Source organism: Chiloscyllium plagiosum, unplaced genomic scaffold (assembly GCF_037043375.1).
Source record: "Chiloscyllium plagiosum isolate Xiang-an unplaced genomic scaffold, Cpla_swu_hap1 HiC_scaffold_6, whole genome shotgun sequence".
Taxonomy (NCBI): Eukaryota; Metazoa; Chordata; class Chondrichthyes; order Orectolobiformes; family Hemiscylliidae; genus Chiloscyllium; species Chiloscyllium plagiosum.
In genome coordinates, this window is record NW_028270144.1 from 91,504,228 (window position 1) to 91,522,545 (window position 18,318).

The window sequence follows — 18,318 nt, forward strand, 5'->3', positions numbered from 1 at the left end:
CATTAGGTATCTGTTCCTTTTGAATACACTGTATATATGATTTTCCTCTGCATAGTTCCTCTGTGCTGTAGTGTATGGTGGCTCATGAGATAATGTTCTAATGCAGCTTTGTTTGTGAATGTTGGAACGATTACTTTTGTAGTTCAATATTTGGTCCTTATGGTGGTGTTTTCCTGTAGACGCTGGTTTGAAGTTCCCCATTGGCTGTTCGTTCTACTGTGACATCTAGGAATGGCAGCTTGTTGTTGTTTTCCTGAGGACATATATTTGTAACTCAAACATATAAATGGAAAGCGTGTTACACCACCAGTGCTTCATTTGGAAGCTCACTGAAGATGTTACTAGTATGGTGACATAAGGTCTGAAAACAAACCTTCCAGATCAGGGGGCACACCTACATCCAGAACCTCAACCTGAGCTACAAATCTTCTCAAAACTCACTAAGGTTAAAAACTGAATAAAGTTCTAAAACAGAGCAAATCAGGAATCCAGTTCAAATGCTGTAAGCCATGCCACCAAAAAATGCATTATTCTGAGCTGGGATGTCAAATGAAAGTTTTGTGCCATCTGATATCTTTTTAGTAGGTTTTTGTTCTGTTTGGGCCTGGTAATCTTTATATTCTTTGCAGTAGCACTTCTAAAATTTACTAGTAATTTCTCCCTTGAATATATTTCTCAGCAATGATCATTATTTCTTGAACTTTAAGTGCTTTTGCTTAACTGTTCCTCTTAGAATCTGGACATCCCCAATGGTTTGTTATACGCCTTCATTGAAACGAAAACAATTAAATGTGGATGAAGCTACTTAATGTGGTTTAAAAAAAATGATCTTGGCATTGAGATAGTTGTTGTAGCTTAACTTTTTGAATGTGATCTATCTGATCAGTTAATTGATCAGTTTACTCTACTGCTTTAAAAACTCTTCCATTATTCTTTATTAACTCAATGCACATAGCTGTCACTGATGCATAATATTCTTATAGGTACTGATAATATATGTTCTGATAATTCTTGTGTGGTGCAAGCCAGCAAGTTTTTCATCTCTTAAAAACTTGCATAATTTACAACAACCATCAGTCTTGAAATTTTGGAAGAATTAGATTTTCTCAATTTTTGGATTCTGGGAATTAGGTTAGTTTACCAAATGTGAATGGCTGGTCAAATTCGTTTAGTTGTAAGCTTTTCATTTTTGCCCAACTAACTTGGAAAATAACTTGTAATGATCACTTTAAATGTCTTTATTTTCTTTTAATATGAAGGAGCATTTGGCTTCTCAGTGTAAACTCAGTTAGTAGCAGTTTTGCCTCTGTTAGAAAGTTGGGGGTTAAAGTTCCCCTCTAGGATCAAAATCTGCAACACTAAGGGATCCTTCCTTGTTTTATTTTCTGCTATGTATCTATATTTCTATCATCCTTACTTTACTTCCACTCCAACCAAGACTTTACACTACACTAGAATATGAATTAGCAGAGTAAATTGAAGCTTCCTGTCCTTATCTGAGGAATAGTGTATTTACTAAACAAAATATTTCAGTTGAAGGGAAAAATACTGGAAAAAGTTTTCAATAGTATGGTCATATTGTCTTTAGACTTCACTGATGAATTACCCTGACATAATGCAGTCACTGTCCAAGCATGGACAAAAAAAAGCTGAATTCCAGAGGTGATCTTAGATAGATAGACTGGTGTCAACATCAAGGCAGCATTCATTTGAGTGTGGCATTAAAGAGTCCCAGCAAAATTGAGGTCAATGGGAAACAGGGGAGCAGAGATTTCATCGGTTGGCATTTTATCTAAAAGCGAAAAGAATGATTTGCCTCCATGAATCTTTGCTACAGGAGCACCTCTAGGCAGTGTCCTTAGCTAAGCATCTTAGCTACAACGTCAATGATCTTCCCTCCAAAATAATGTCAGAAATCAAGATGCCCATTGATTGTACAGTGTTCAATACCATTTCCAATTCCTCAGATTCTGAAGCAGTCTATGTCTGAATGCAGTGGAATCTACATAACGTTTAGTTCTGGCTGAAAACTAACAAGTAATATTTGCATTGCACAAGTTCTATGCAATGATGATGTCCAACAAAATAATATGATCTCTCCTTGATGTTAAATGGCATCATCATTGCTGAACTGCCACTTCAGTATCCTGCAGGGTACTATTTATCTGAACTTTTACAGAACTGGCCATGTGAACACTGTGGAAATAAGAATAGGTCGGTCACAGGCTGACAGTTCTATTGTGAGTAACTTTCCTTCAGACTTTCCACTTGCTTGGTTGAGTCCACTTTAACAGCACTCAAGAAGCTCCATATCAACCAAAACCAGGCACCTTCTTTAATTAGGACCCTACTTGCCTCTCTCCCAGTGGTGGAGTGAGTGAATACTTAAGGAGTTGGCTGTGTACCGCCTATAAGATAGTCTGTACCATTTTACAAATCCAAAACTTCTACCATTTAGAAGAGGGACAGCAGACGCGCAAGAACAACAACAATTGCATATTTCACTCCAAGCAACATTGTAATCCGGACTGGAACTAGATTGCTGTTTCTTTACTGTCGTGGAATCAAAACCCTAGAACTCCTCCCCAGCAGCACTATGGTTGTTCTTCATCTACCACAATGGCTGGAGGGTTTGAAGAGACCAACTTGTACATAAGTACTGACCTTTCAAGCAACATACAAGGCCTCTGGAATACTTTAAATAAAAAACTTGTTATTTCCTTTACCATATGTTAATTTTACTATATAAATAAGTGCAACTGAGGAAACAGTACAAACTTGAGGGTTTGGTGAATAGGGAGTTTAAATTATGTTTGTTCTTAAAATTTAATCTAGTCTGTAATTAGTAGTGACTGCAAAGTATTGTTTCAATTTTAAAAAAAAATCTATTTCTTGCAGCTTAGACAGGATAAACACACTGCCATGAGAGCTGTGTAGCTAGTTACCAGGCAGGTTGGATATTATTCTCTGGCCCCAATTTGGTTGACTATAAACACTGTTTTTCAGCACAGCTAAGAAAAATGAGTGCAAGCGTAAGAGTTTGGTGAATGGGGGTGTTTGGTAAAGAGATGGAAGAATGTTTGTTTTCTATTGCTTTTCTACTATTCTTGCCCTTTATGAATTGGTTCTTGCTCTAATACAGGGAAAGAAGCCAACTATTTGAGTACTTGGTGAGTGGTTAAAGTTTATTCTATTCTTCAGGTTTAAAATAATGTACAAATTATTGGTAAAGTTTATGAATCATGTAAAAATCAACATAAATAAATGAATAATATAGATGAGTAATTAATTAAAAATAATAAAGTTGGCAGGACAGGTGTCAAAGCTGCAGCATTGCACTCAGGAGACTTTATAGTTTATGGCCAACCTAGTCATACACTATGGAAACAGACCCTTCGATCCAACCAGTCCATGCCAACGTAATCCCAAGCTAAACTTGTTCCACCTACCTGCAATTGGCTCCTATCCCTCCAAACATTTAGTCATGTGCTTATCTAAATGCCTTTTAAATGTTATAACTGTACCTGCATCCATCACTTCCTCTGATAGTTCATTCCACACGTGAACTGCACTCTGTTTTTAAAAAAAAAACAAATTCCACTCATGCCTTTTCTAAATCTTTCTCCTCTCACCTTAAAAATATGCACCCTAGTTTTGAAATCCCACACCCAAGGGAAAAGACATCTGCTATACCCCTCATGATTTTATAAAGTTATCTCTTGGTCTTCTACGCTTCAGTGAAAGAAGTCCGAGCCTATCCAGCCCCTCCTTATAAGTCAGTCCTCTAATCCTGGCAAAACCTTGGTAAGTATCCTTCCTATAACAGGACAACTAGAACTGCACAGTACTCTAAAAGAGGCAATGTCTGCAATGAGTGTTAGCAAATCAATAAGCTTCAGCTCAGTAATTTAGCTGGAGGTTGAGGTACAAAGTCTGTGACAAGTCAGTACATGGGAATGCTTTGTACCAGGAGGCAGTCATACCAATTAGCAGAGTCTCTTATGATTTGGTTAGGGACAGCAAGATGTGACTGTGAACGAGTGAGACTTCAGAGAGCAGGAGTGTTGAATTGTCAACCTCTCACTGTTCAGTTGATTTGAGGATTTCTCAACTTGGTGAGAGTGAAAGTGGGAGCTTAAATGAGCTAACAGTGGCATCTTTGTACAATGACAGCCTTCTCACTCTCATCCTCAACAGACTACTTGGACATTGCAATAATACAGTAAATTTCCGTTATTTCTGGTATATAATTTTAGCTGAGGGGAGTTTATCGGGTTGCCAGTTCATAAGATGCTGGTTAAAACTGTTTTCTGTCTTAAGAACTTGTGGTCCCAACTGTTAGTGAGTAATGACCAGTTGATGTTGCTAATGGACAAGTCAGACCCCTGACGGGAACCTGGCTGTGTAGATTTTTTTAGTTTTGTGATATCTTACTAAAACATAAGCACACAATATTGCAATCTTTGTAACAATAAAACAAAACATAAGTTTGTTAACAACAAAAATGAAGATTTTAAAAAAACACACACTATTCCTTATAACACAGATTCAAAGAGTTTTAAACACACAGTAGAAATAACCCAAGCACTCTATAAATAGAATATAAACAACAGTTTTGTATCGGAAAAGTACACCTGCTGGAACTTAGAAATGTTTTTCAAACTGTAACAGCATCTTGTGCTGTACTTCAAGCTCATTTCCAGGGGAGACTTACTTTTTCTTATTACTACTTTGATGGGCTTGAAGTACTTAAAATTTCATCTCACCTACTGGAACTGTAGATAATTCCCTATTATTCTTCCTATGATCCTGAATTAGCTTCTTTCCAGTGCTATACTATTCCTGACACAGCTTCAATTCTATTTTCATTTTGAATTTCAAAAGTTAACTTCATTCTTTGTGACTGCCTGGTGCGTAACACTCTGGCCTAAAATAATTTCCTTACTTTAAACTCATTTTTCTTAATATCGTCTGTTAGCACGTTACTCCGTCGGAAACCTTCTCAGTACTTTGAAGTTTGATACATGCATCTCACTCAAATGACTTCCTAGCACAGATTAGAAATGTAAATCAGAGCCTGGCAATCCTACTGGGTAGTACCCAGAGAACTCTAGGAAATGTCCTCTTGTTCACTCCAAATACAAAGGCAAATCTACGTGAGGTTTGTTCCTGGTTTCTCACTGTTAAGAAAATATTCAGACTCACTTTTGTAAAAATTCTTAAGGGCAGCTGTTAATTCCTTTTTATTAAACATCTAGTATTTGATCTTCAGTTCAGCTCTGGATGATGGGTACTGTCAAGCATATTGGTGCAATGTATTTTGCATTGAAATATCCACAAAATTACAGTTTGCAGCTCACTACTGTAGATAGGAAATATACAATGCTGTATGATCAAGCACCACACTGAGTGCAGACTCCTTCAAAACAATTGTAGTCTCACTGGAGCTGGATGAACTACAGATCATTCGGGAGGCTGAGGGGATAATTGAGAGGAGTTACCGGGAGTTGGTGACTCCTAAGGCTCAGGACAAGGATAGATGGGTTACAGTTAGGGGGAGGAAAGGGGACAGACAGACAGTGCAGAGATCCCCTGTGGATGTTCCCCTCAGCAATAAGTATACCGTTTTGGGGGGGATGACCTACCAGAGGAAAGCCTTAGTAGTCAGTTCTCTTGCACTGAGCCTGACAGTGTGGTAAAGAAGGGAAGGGGGCAGAATAGAAAAGTACTCGTGGTAGGGGACTCGATAGTTAGGGGAATCGACAGGAGATTTTGTGGTCAGGATTGGGATTCCCGGAAGGTATGTTGCCTCCCTGGTGCCAGGGTCCGGGACGTCTCCGATCGGGTGTATAAGGTTCTAAAAGGTAAGGGCGAAATCAGAAATTGTGTTACGTATTGGCACTAATGATATAGCCAGAAAAAGGATTGAGGATATAAAAAGTGATTTCTGGGAGTTAGGATGGAAGCTGCAAAGCAGGACGAACAGAGTAGTGTTCTCTAGTTTACTACCGGTGCCACGAGATAGTGAGGCGAGGAACAGGGAGCGGGCGCAGCTTAACACGTGGCTGCGCAGCTTGTGTAGGAGGGAGGGCTTCAGATATGTAGATAATTGGGATGCCTTCTGGGGAAGGTAGGACCTGTACAAGAAGGACGGGTTGCATCTGAACTGGAAGGGGACCAATGTTCTGGGTGGAAGGTTTGCTCGAGTAATTCGAGAGGGTTTAAACTAGTATGGCAGGGGGGTGGGAACCTGAGCTGTATACCGGAGGTAAGAGTTGATGCAGATGAGGCAATAGCAAGAGGTAGACCAGCTAGTGGGAAGGATCTTTCAGGGAAGGAACCAAGGGATCAGTTCAAGTGTGTTTGCTTTAATGCAAGGAGTATCAGGAATAAAAGTGATGAACTTAGAGCATGGATCAGTATCTGGTGCAATGATGTTGTGGCCATAACAGAGACATGGGTTTCTCAGGGGCAGGAATGGTTGCTGGATGTTCCAGGGTTTAGAGCATTTAAAAAGAATAGGGAGGGGGGAAAAAGAGGAGGGGGTGTATCACTACTAATCAGAGAGGGTATCACAGCTCTAGAAGCTTCCATTGTCGAGGAAGATCTGCCTACCGAGTCAGTATGGGTGGAAATTAGGACAGCAAGGGAGCAGTCACCTCGTTAGGGGTTTACTACAGGCTCCCCAATAGCAGCAGGGAGATTGAAGAAAGCATAGGTCGACAGATTTTAGAAAAGTGTGGATGTAGTAGGGTTGTTGTAATGGGTGACTTTAACTTTCCCAATATTGATTGAAACCTCCTTCGAGCAGAAGATTTGAATGGAGCTGTTTTTGTAAGGTGTGTTCAGAAGGGTTTCTGAACTCAGTACGTTGACAGGCCGACGAGGGGAGAGGCCATTCTAGACTTGGTGCTCGGAAACAAGCCGGGGCAGGTATCAGATCTTGTGGTGGGAGAGCATTTTGGTGATAGTGACCACAACTGCCTCACATTCTACATAGCTATGGAGAAGGAGAGGATTAGGCAAAATGGGAGGATATTTAATTGGGGAAGAGGAAACTATGATGCGATTAGACATGAGTTAGGAAGCATGGACTGGGAGCAATTGTTCCATGGTAAAGGCACTATAGACATGCGGAGACTGTTTAAGGAACAGTTGTTGTGAGTGATGAATAAATATGTCCCTCTGAGATAGGCAAGAAGAGGTAATATGGATGACGAGAGCGGTAGAGCTTCTCGTCAAAAGGAAGAAGGTAGCTTACATAAGGTGGAGGAAGCTACGGTCAAGCTCAGCTCTAGAGGATTACAGGCAGGTGAGAAAGGAGCTCAAAAATGGTCTGAGGAGAGCCAGGAGGGGGCACGAGAAAGGCTTGGCAGAACGGATTAGGGAGAACACGATGGCATTTTACACTTATGTGAGGAATAAGACAATGGTTAAAGAAAGACTAGGGCCGATCAGGGATAGCATAGGGAACTTGTGTGTGTGGAGTCTGAGGAGGTAGGGGAAGCCCTAAATGAGTTTTTTGCTTCTGTCTTTACGAAAGAAACGAACTTTGAAGTGAATGAAACCTTTGTGCATGCTGGAATGGATAGAGATAGAGGAAGCTGATGTGCTGAAAATTTTGTTAAACATGAAGATTGACAAGTCGCCAGGCCTGGACCAGATTTGTCCTTGGCTGCTTTGGGAAACGAGAAATGCAATTGCTTCGCCACTTGCGAAGATCTTTGCATCCTCGCTCTCCACTGGAGTCGTACCTGAGGACTGGAGAGAGGCAAATGTAATTCCTCTCTTCAAGAAAGGAAATAGGGAAATCCTCGGCAATTACAGACCAGTAAGTCTCACGTCTGTCGTCTGCAAGGTGTTAGAAATGATTCTGAGAGATAGGATTTATGACCATCTGGAAGAGCATGGCTTGATTAAATGCAGTCAACACGGCTTTGTGAGGGGCAGGTCATGCCTCACAAACCTTATCGAGTTCTTTGAGGATGTGACTAGAAAAGTTGATGAGGGTCGAGCTGTGGATGTAGTGTGTATGGACTTCAGCAAGGCACTTGATAAGGTTCCCCATGGTAGGCTTATTCAGAAGGTCAGGAGGAATGGGATACAGGGGAACTTAGCTGTCTGGATACAGAATTGGCTGGCCAACAGAAGACAGCGAGTGGTAGTAGAAGGAAAATATTCTGCCTGGAAGTCAGTGGTGAGTGGTGTTCCACAGGGCTCTATCCTTGGGCCTCTACTGTTTGTAATTTTTATTAATGACTTGGATGAGGGGATTGAAAGATGGGTCAGCAAGTTTGCAGACGACACAAAGGTTGGAGGTGTCGTTGACCGTATAGAGGGCTGTTGTAGGCTGCAGCGGGGCATTGACGGGATGCAGGGATGGGCTGAGAGGTGGCAGATGGAGTTCAACCTGGATAAATGCAAGGTGATGCATTTTGGAAGGTCGAATTTGAAAGCTGAGTACAGGATTAAGGATAGGATTCTTGGCAGTGTGGAGGAACAGAGGGATCTTGGTGTGCAGGTACATAGATTCCTTAAAATGTCCACCCAAGTGGACAGGATTGGTAAGAAAGCATATGGTGTTTTGGCTTTCATTAACAAAGGGATTGAGTTTAAGAGTCTTGAGATCTTGTTGCAGCTCTATAAAACTTTGGTTAGACTGCACTTGGAATACTGTGTCCAGTTCTGGTCGCCCTCTTATAGGAAAGGTGTGGTTGCTTTGGAGATGGTTCAGAGGAGGTTTACCAGGATGCTACCTGGACTGGAGGGCTTATCTTGTGAAGAGAGGTTGACTGAGCTCGGAGAAAAGGAGGAGGAGAGGGGACCTAATTGAGGTATACAAGATAATGAGAGGCATAGATAGAGTTGATAGCCAGAGACTATTTCCCAGGGCAGAAATGGCTAACACGAGGGGTCATAGTTTTAAGCTGGTTCGAGGAAAGTATAGAGGGGATGTCAGAGGTGGGTTCTTTACACAGAGAGTTGAGAGAGCATGGCATGCATTGCCAGCAGCAGTTGTGGAAGCAAGGTCATTGGGGACATTTAAGAGACTGCTGGACATGCATATGGTCACAGAAATTTGAGGGTGTATACATGAGGATCAATGGTCTGCAGAACATCGTGGGCTGAAGGGCCTGTTCTGTGCTGTACTGTTCTATGTTCTATGCATTTGCTTCAGATCACAGCAAAATATTAATGCTCCTAAAATTCATTGAGGTAATTACTTACGTTTATTACTTTTGTCTTGCACTCTTTATGTAAGCTTAAAGATTTCAGCTGCTCCCAGTTGATAATTTTCATAGGAACCAATTACTGCTGGAATCTGTACTGAAAATAGCAAATGCTGGAGATCACAACGGGTCAGACAGAGGAGAGAGATCAAGCTAATGTTTCGAGTCTAGATGACTCTTCAGAGCTGATGAAAAGTCATCTAGACTTGAAACATTAGCTGCTCTCCATGGATGATGCCTGACCTGCTGTGATTTCCAACATTTGTTGTTTTTGGTGATAGTTTTCATATTTGGCTTTTCCAGTTATAGATTAGAAAAGCACAGCAGTTCATGCAGCATTCGAGGAGCAGGAAAATTGACATTTCGGGCAAAAGCCCTTCATCAGGAATTTTCCAGCATCACTCTAATCTAGAATCTGGTTTCCAGCATCTGCAGTCCTTGTTTTTACCTTTTTCAGTTATACTGTTGGGAGAGATGATGGGAGTGTGGTAATATTGCTGGATGTTTAATCCAAAGACCCACGCTGATAATCTGGGAACATAGGTTCAAATTCCAGCACAGCAACTAATAAAATTTAGTATTGAAAGATAGTGTTGGTGAAAGTGAATATTTATCTGTCATCGTCATGAAAAGGCAACAATGAAGTCTGTGAGTGAGAAAAAACTGATTGGGGCGTTGTATATTTGACACTCATGTAGTAGAAACTGTTTTACTTCACTTCTGATGTTTGGTGTTGAACATTCAGGAGTGCTTGACATCAGCAATACTGGAAAAATATTCCCAATGGCTGATTTTTTTTTTGTTGAGCGAAAATAGTTGAATCATAGGAGGTAGTTTGATTTTGCAATTCTTATACTTTGGTATTCAGGTGATAACATTTTACATTACAAATGCCATTGACATATGTGCTTTTACAGAATTGGAATTGACATTGCCAATACAGCTGTCAAGTGGGTATATAAATAAGTAGTTGATCTTTGAGTCTGATTTGGGGAAAAAGAAAGACATTTAACTACACCTTCCATCGCTTTGATTTTTAAAATCTTTTATATTAATTAAATGCGTGATTGATTACATTGGATCCTGAAAGTTATTTTAATATTTTTTCAAGAACAGAATTTTGCAAGTAGAAAAAAATTTATAGTTGATTAATTTAATGACTAAAAAATAAAAGTTGAATGTGGTATAAAGGCTCTGGTCATAATTTCACAATTGTTCTTTCCTGCATGCTAAAAGGAAACGTCCAGGCATTTTTATTTCGAGCCGATAACATCATTTGTTACATTTAATCATCCTTGAACATTTTTTAGTCTTGGTGTAAACAATGTTGAATTCTTTTAGTAATTTCAGTATTTATATTTTGAGCAAATTTAATTTTAATGGAAAGCACAAGAAACAGTTCTGTGTATGATTGCACCAATGTGACTGTGTTCAGAGTATTTTAATATCTTAATGACTTAGTGCTGAAGTTTTGTTACTGCGGTGGGTAACTTGACTTTAGTTCCAACTTTGCAGATTTGTCTTGCTATGAAGACATAGGGGATACACATGCATAGACTTTTTAAAAACTGCATCAGCTGATAAAAAATTGAAAACGCTAATCATACATATACTTTGTACTGGAACACACGACTACAGAAGTCATGCATCAACTATGTAAACCCCCATTTCGACCACACATGGGATAATGTGAGCTATCTTGGGAACCACACTGTCGGAAGATTTATTTTAAAAAATCGTGCGTGAGAGGTTGGTGTCATTGGCTGGCTGGCCAGCATTTATTGATTGTTCTTACTCGCCTTTGAGAAGGTGGTTGTGAGCTGCCTTCTTGAATTGTTGCAGTCCATGTGCTGTATGTAGATACACATTGTTGTTAGGCAGGGAGTTCTAGGGTGCTGACCTCGCGACTTTGACAGAACAGTAATATATATATATATGACTGGTGGATAATATCATAGAATCCCTACAGTGTAGAAACAGTCCCAACAAGTCTACACTGACCCTTCAAAGAGTATCCCACCGGAACCTATTCCCTGATCCTTGACTAATGCACCTAACCGACTAGCCCTGAACACTATGGGCAATTTAGCATGGCCAATTCAGCTAACATGCACATTTTGGATTGTGGGAGGAAATCGGAGCACCCGGACAAAACCCACGCAGACATGGGGAGAATGTGCAAACTCCACACAGATAGTCGCTGGAGGTTGGAACTGAACCCGGTCCCTGGCACTGTGAGGCAGCGGTGCTAGCCACTTAGCCATGAAGAGCAATGATAGCTTTGAAGAGCATGCAATATCTTTCAGTTTTTATCCAGGGAAGTAGAGGTAGATATGAGATCCATTTGGATGGAATGACCATAGGAGCAGATTGCAATTATGATTGAAGAGAGAGCACCTTTTCTCCTTAGTATCTTTAATCAAATTAGTCCTTAACTTTGTAATGTCCATAAACACATTACCTAGTTTGTATAATATCTTCTAATAATTTAATCATTTTGTGTCCTGTTATAATTCTGGCAAATGTATGCTGCACTCTCTCTATGAAGCTTATATTTTCTTCCTGAGATATGCTGCTGAGATTGCTCATACTATCCTATATGTGTGCCAGACAGGGCTTTGTAGAGCTGAAACTGGCTTTTCCAGATATAAAAGTTCTATTAGTCTTTAATAACATTTTTTACATCTTTTCAAGACATGTTAAACATCTATGTACTTGGACCCATGCCTCTATCCGTTTACATTGTTTCTTGGCTTACATCATTTAGGAAGTATCCTATTCAATACATCTTAGTTTGATTTTAGAAATCTTTTCATTTTCCTATATTTGAAATTCATTTGCCTTTGTTTTTCCCATTAACTTGATCTATCGATATAGTATCTTTTTGTAATTTTATGCTTCCACCTACTCTGTTTACAGTGTAGCCCCTATATTTGTCATTTACAGATTTGGATAAATGGCTTTCTATTCCATGATCACAATCATTAATAAATGTGGTGAACAGTTCAGCCTAAACATAAACCTTTGAGGCACTGATCACATTTACCAATATAGTTTCAACCCAAAATCCCTACTTTCTTTTTCCTACTACAAAGGCAATTTCCTAACCAGATCAATTACTTGTGTTCAATTCTGCGAATTTGAGCTTTAACACCCTTTGAGGTACTTAGTCCAATGCCTTCTAGAAGTTCATAAACATTCCCCTGTCCTTGGTCCACTTATTCACATTTTCAAAAAATTCAACCTGATTTGGGGCAATCATTTCAAAGGGCATGACCTACCCTTTACAAATCTAATCTTGTTGATCAGCTGAAATTTTCAAGGTGTTCAGTTACTTAATCATCAATTTCCTGATGTAGATAGGCTTGGTTGACAATGCTTTGAATTCTGTCTGTTCCCTTTCATAAGTAAGTAAAATACTTTACATTTTGTTTTAATCTATTTATAAATTGTCAGTTTCTAAGTGTTTTGGTGTAAACATATACCAGGTAAAATTTTAAGTTAAATGCTGTTTAATGAGCTCTGGTTGTTACGTGAGTAATTGCCTAGAATATTATCTCACCAGCAGACACCGAATCCAGCTGCAAATGAATTCATCCCTAAAGGAGGATCAACCTCTCGACTAAGTTCTGTGTCCCAATCGAGTATGTCTGCCTTTTCACCAGCCTTGTTCTCTCATCCATCCTTGGGTAGTCCATCAGCAGCTGGGCTAGCCCCGGGTAAGTTACTTGTGATTCAGTATATGCCAGCAAAGTCTCTTTTGTATTTTTTTCTTATATTGTTAATAGTGGGAAAAATTTAACGCTACTTAAAAACTATTCAAAAAATTAAAGAGCAGAGACAACATTTAAGACCAAAGTATTCTGTCCAACAATACTTTGAAGGTGAAAAATATTGCTGATGAATTTTCCTTAAGAGATGAAGTTTTGTTAACCTTTTGTGTAGAAATAGCTTCTGAGATATGCCTTGCTAAATTGTCTGATTGTAAAGAGTCACATTGAATATTGCAAGACTGATGTACAATTTGATCTTGCAAATTGGATTCAACTGGGATGCGCATCTGAGATATATTAATATCTGCTTAACCCTGTAGAAATTGATTAGAATAGGGTCCAGCAGAAACATAATCAAGCATGCTAATTTCCATTTGGTGATCTAATAGTGTTTATGAAATAATTTCTATATAATATAAATGGACAGCTATCCCATTCTTTGGACGGCTGAGGGTTGTAGGGTACAGGTGTGAGTTGGATTCATGGTCACTACATCAGCTGAAATTTAAAATATGTGAATATTTGAAGACAGATCAAGTCAGATCATGAAACTGAATGCAATCTGGCAGTTTTCAGATTTTCATGCCAGGGATCATGCTTGGATAATAGTAATCAGTTGGCAACTGACGCCAGTGCCTTGAGTTTCACAATTCTCATCCTGGTATTCAAATGTATCCATGGTTTTACCCCTCCATATTTCTGTAATCTCTTCTAGCCACCTAACTCAGCATTATTCAAATTCCGGTCTTTGCATCACCAACTTCCTGTTGCCACCATTTGCGGCCATACCTCAGTTGTTTATGCCCTAAGTTCTGGAATTGCTGTCTAATGCCAAAAGAAATGGGAGCAGTAAGCTCTCCAGCCCATTGGGTCTTTCTGTCATTTGGTAAGGTCATGGCTGATCTGGTTGTGGCCTTAATTCCATGGCAATGAACCTCTGAGAAAAAACTCTCCTCATCTCTTTAAAGTGGTAGACCACAAATTTTTAAACCTTGTTCCATACCAAGAGAAATATCCTCTTTTTATCCACCCTGTCAAGTTCCCTTAGAGTCTTGAGTGTTTCAACAAGGTTATCTCGCAATCCCAATGATCATGGGCTTGACTGGCTTAGCCTTGCCTCATAGAACAGCCATTTCATCCCAGGAATTTCCCAAGTACACCTTTTCTGAACTGCTTCCAGTATTCCTCCACGAATAAGGAAATGAAGTATTCCAGATGCAGTCTCATTAAGTCGCTAAGCAGATGTAATAACCGTTCCCTACTTTTATACTACATTCCCAATGCAACAAAAGCCACCATGCCATTTGCCTTTCTGATCACTTGTACTTGCTCATTAATATTTTGGGATTCATATACTGACACACCCAGCTGCCTCCACATCAAGTATCTGCAGTCTTTTTCCATTTAAATAACTTTTTTTTTCCTGTTCTTCCTGCCAAGGTGACTAAGCACACACTTCCTATATTGTAATCCATCTGCCAAATTTTTGCCCCCTCTTATTACTTAATCTATATCCTCTTACAAACTCATTTTGGCCTCTTCACCTATCTTTTGTGTCATCAAATTTATCTAATGTGCACTCAGACCCTTTTATTCAAGTCAATAATGTACATTGTAAATAATTGAAGCCTAAGCACTCTTCACTGTGATCTTCCATTCGTTAAGTTTGTCAACTTAAGATGACCTTATTATTATGCCTCTTTGCTTCCTGTTAGCTAACTAATCCTCTTTCCATGTTAGTACATTACTCCAAATATAATGAGGTCATGTCTTGCATAATAACCTTATGTGCAGTACCTTTTTGGATACTTTCTGGAAATCCAGATATTTACATTTACTGGTTTTCCATTATCTACAGTACTAGTTACTTCTACAATTTTATCAATTAGCCAAAGCCATGTGAATCTCCCTAATTGTATTCTAATTTTTAAAACATTAGTTTCAAAATAGATTGAAACCTTTTTCCTTTGACAGACAATAGGCCAGTTGGCCTATAGTATCTGCTTTATTTTCTTTCTTTCTTATAGTGGTGTTACATTTGCCATTTTCTAATCTGCTGAAACCTTTATAGAATCCAGAGTACATTTGGATGATTATAACCGATATACCCCCACTGTGCAGCCACTTCTTTTAAGACCCGAGGAACCAAAGTATTTTTCTACTTTTAAAACGATGCTCATTGACCAAGCTTTTGTCTGTCCTAATGTTTCTTCTTTCAGCATAGTGTCAGTCTTTTGTCTGATTTATGCTTCTGTGAAATGTCTTTGGATGTTTAACTAAGTGTCTAATGATCACAAGTTGTTGTTAATGGGAGAATGGAGGAAAAATTAGGGATTGTGAAAGTAACAGTATTTTAGTGAAATGAGACCATATATTCTACAAAAGAAGAAATTCTAATAAATCCTGCTTATTTTGATTGAAAATTTTTGACTGGGGCACCTCAAGACTTAAGATATGGCAAAGTTCATAATATTTGTGCTTGAACCAGCATAAGAATTGAGTCTGCTCCCTCTGTAATACATCTAGCAAATAACTGGACTTTTAGAATACTTTTTTTCCTATATGGCAGGCCATATGTACTGAGATTCCCCTCCCTGCCCCAAGATTCATTTTTACTGCAAAGATTTATCATAATTTTTTCAAAAGAAGAAAATTAAATTTACATTGCTAAAATTCTATAAAAGGGTATTTTAAAAGTGCTTTTGATTGTATTCATGTTTTAATACATATACAATTTTGAGTGTGATTGGGAAGTTATCTTGCCTTCATTCCAAATCCAAGCTACAGTCAAAATTGCTGGTACAAAGTTTCAAAGGCTGATATTTACGGTGAAGATTTTTTGGTTTAGCACCAGGAAAGTCAGAAACCTTTTACATTTGTTTTCTCTTTTTCCTGTCACTTTTCTCCTTTCTTCTCCTGAAGGAGTTGACTTCTTGCTGGGTTGTGGTTCTTCCAGTGCCTCACCCAAGTGACCAGTAGACATGTGTGAAAATTGAATGGGTGTTAACAGATTATCTGATCAAGGGAGGATCAGTAATCAGAAGCTGGAGCTGAGGCCTATTTGTAGCATCCTTTTCGTAATCCTGGCTGCGATCTAAAAACTCTGCATAGACTGCGGATTGAATCTGGGATCACCTTGGATTGACTGGCTTAGGTATGCACTGGGCAAACATCCTGAACAGTCAGGGGTGACATCGTATACATTTCTTTATCCTTTATCTATACAGTAATCGGACTAAGAAAATAATTTTGATTAAAGATGTGGCCCAAAAATGAACTGGCTTTTTCCAGTACTTTGATTTACATTAGAATCCTCAAATCCCAAAAGACTTCTGTGTTAACTTTATATATTGTCGATTTCTTTGCAATGATGTATTCTAGCAATCAAAGATTTTTCTCTCTCCTAACACCATTATGACTGTGATCTCTATTTCAGTCGGAACCTTCTAGCATTAAGGGAGCAGTTAGTCCTGAAACCATTCCAATTGTGAGAAGGGGTGGCCTCATTTGGATTGATTTTCCTTTGTAATATAAAAATAGGACATTTTATGCAATGCATTCATGATAATTTTCTAGATCAGTATGTCAAAGAAAGAACTAGCAACAGACTACTTTAGGCACAATGAGGGAGTGTTAATTATTGGCCATTTATTAAACAAACCTCTAAGAAAGAATGAAAGTAATATGGAACTTTAGATCAGCCATATGACTGGCTTAGTTAAGCATGGAACCATGCCTTAAATTTAAACAAATCCAACTACATAAGGTTAGAAGGCTGAGTCAGCTGACACAGATTGCAAAACAAAATTTTAGCATACAAAAGTAAATAGATAATGGTAAACGTTTAAGTACATATCTTTTATTCATATCTACTGTTAACATTTATATCTATATGTAATAACTATCGGTTTTATTTTATTACACAACTATTGTTGAAAATTGTTAATTAGCTTTTGATCTTGTTTAAACTATAGCTTTGCTGCTGGTTGCATTTAAAATTAGGACATTTAAAAGAAACTAAAGATGGCTAAGCAAGCAATATAATTTGAGTTCACCAACCACACTGCGATATGCCTGTTATGCTCTTGACAGCAATTAAAGAAAAAAATGTCAGGCAATTATTGTGGACAGAATTTTCCCCTTCCTACAGGTGACAAGAAGGGAAAATAATAAAGTGAATTGGCCTTGGTGAGAAATTTACCTTCTCCTTTTCACCTTAGCAATTAGGTGCAGATTGAGAAAATTCATCAGGACCTGTTAGCAATTAAGGACCTTATGGTTTGTGTCCAATCTAAATGGAGGCAAGGAAGTGGCATTGGAAAATCACTCTCTACCTATGCCTCTGATACCTATCTCTCCACAACAAGAAGGTAAAAGTTATTGAATTCTCACTCCTGGATTTCTCTGGTTGGCAGTTTCTGACAGGTCACCAGTGTAGGGTGAAATACTTGCTCTTCCATACCTGTCAACTCTGAATGAGTTGATTGACGGGCAATTAGGTGTGTTACCTTGCCCGTTTGGATGAACATTTTAATTATCACCTAACATGCTTACCTCCCTCACTTCAAAAGTATAGAGGAAAATTCCATAGTTGGCTTCACCGTAGAAGACAAATAATTGTTCTTGTAATTGTGTGGAAACAGGAGTCTAGTGAAATTAAGGAATTTAATAGTTTTGTATCAGTATACATTATTGCTGGAGAAATTAATGGGACTAAAAGTGAAAAAAAAAAACAAATAAATGGATGTGATGGCCCAGACCCTAGTATTGTAAGAGTTGGTGGCAGAGGTAATGGATGCGTTGCATTTGAAATTCAGAAGGAATATTCCAGAATGGTAGCAAAAGTACCAATGCGATTTAAGAAAGGAGGAGTGCTAAACTGCGGCACGATTGGCCAGTTAGCCTAACAGCCCTAGCAGTCTTCCATTGTGTCAGCAAGTGATTGATACATTAATGAGTTATTTATTACTTCGTGTGGCTGATTATAAGAAGGCTCGACTGCATTTGCTGTGGGGAAGACAATAGATTGATAAGGAGCAGGATTTGCAGGACTGCCTTACCTGAGCCCTCACTGGCCAGCTGAGCTTACCATTTCTCCTTGCCTCTTCTAAGGCCACTCCAATGAGTTGGCTTCCAGAGGTCTCAATTTTAGCAACTGCTCTCAGTTAACTGTGTTAATATTTAGCACCTTCACGTCTCGCTATTTTAGTAGTAAAGTTGTTGGTGCATGGTGTGTAGCCAATTCATCATTTCGAAGGTCTTTGGATATAAGGTTGTCATCCATTCAATGAACGACTGAGCCAAGCCTAAATGTT

At 38.9% G+C, this 18,318-nt stretch overlaps 1 protein-coding gene across 2 annotated transcripts in view; it reads left to right on the forward strand.

The window, feature by feature from the left end:
* The window catches only part of pan3 (poly(A) specific ribonuclease subunit PAN3), a 172,202-nt gene that overhangs the window by 53,006 nt on the left and 100,878 nt on the right, over window positions 1–18,318 (forward strand). Inside the window, exon 5 of one of the 2 annotated variants that reach the window (XM_043692011.2) lies at window positions 12,796–12,949. In XM_043692011.2, the coding sequence (XP_043547946.2) occupies window positions 12,796–12,949 (154 nt within the window). The remainder of the gene's footprint in view (window positions 1–12,795; window positions 12,950–18,318) is intronic. The other variant, XM_043692013.2, reaches the window with a different exon arrangement.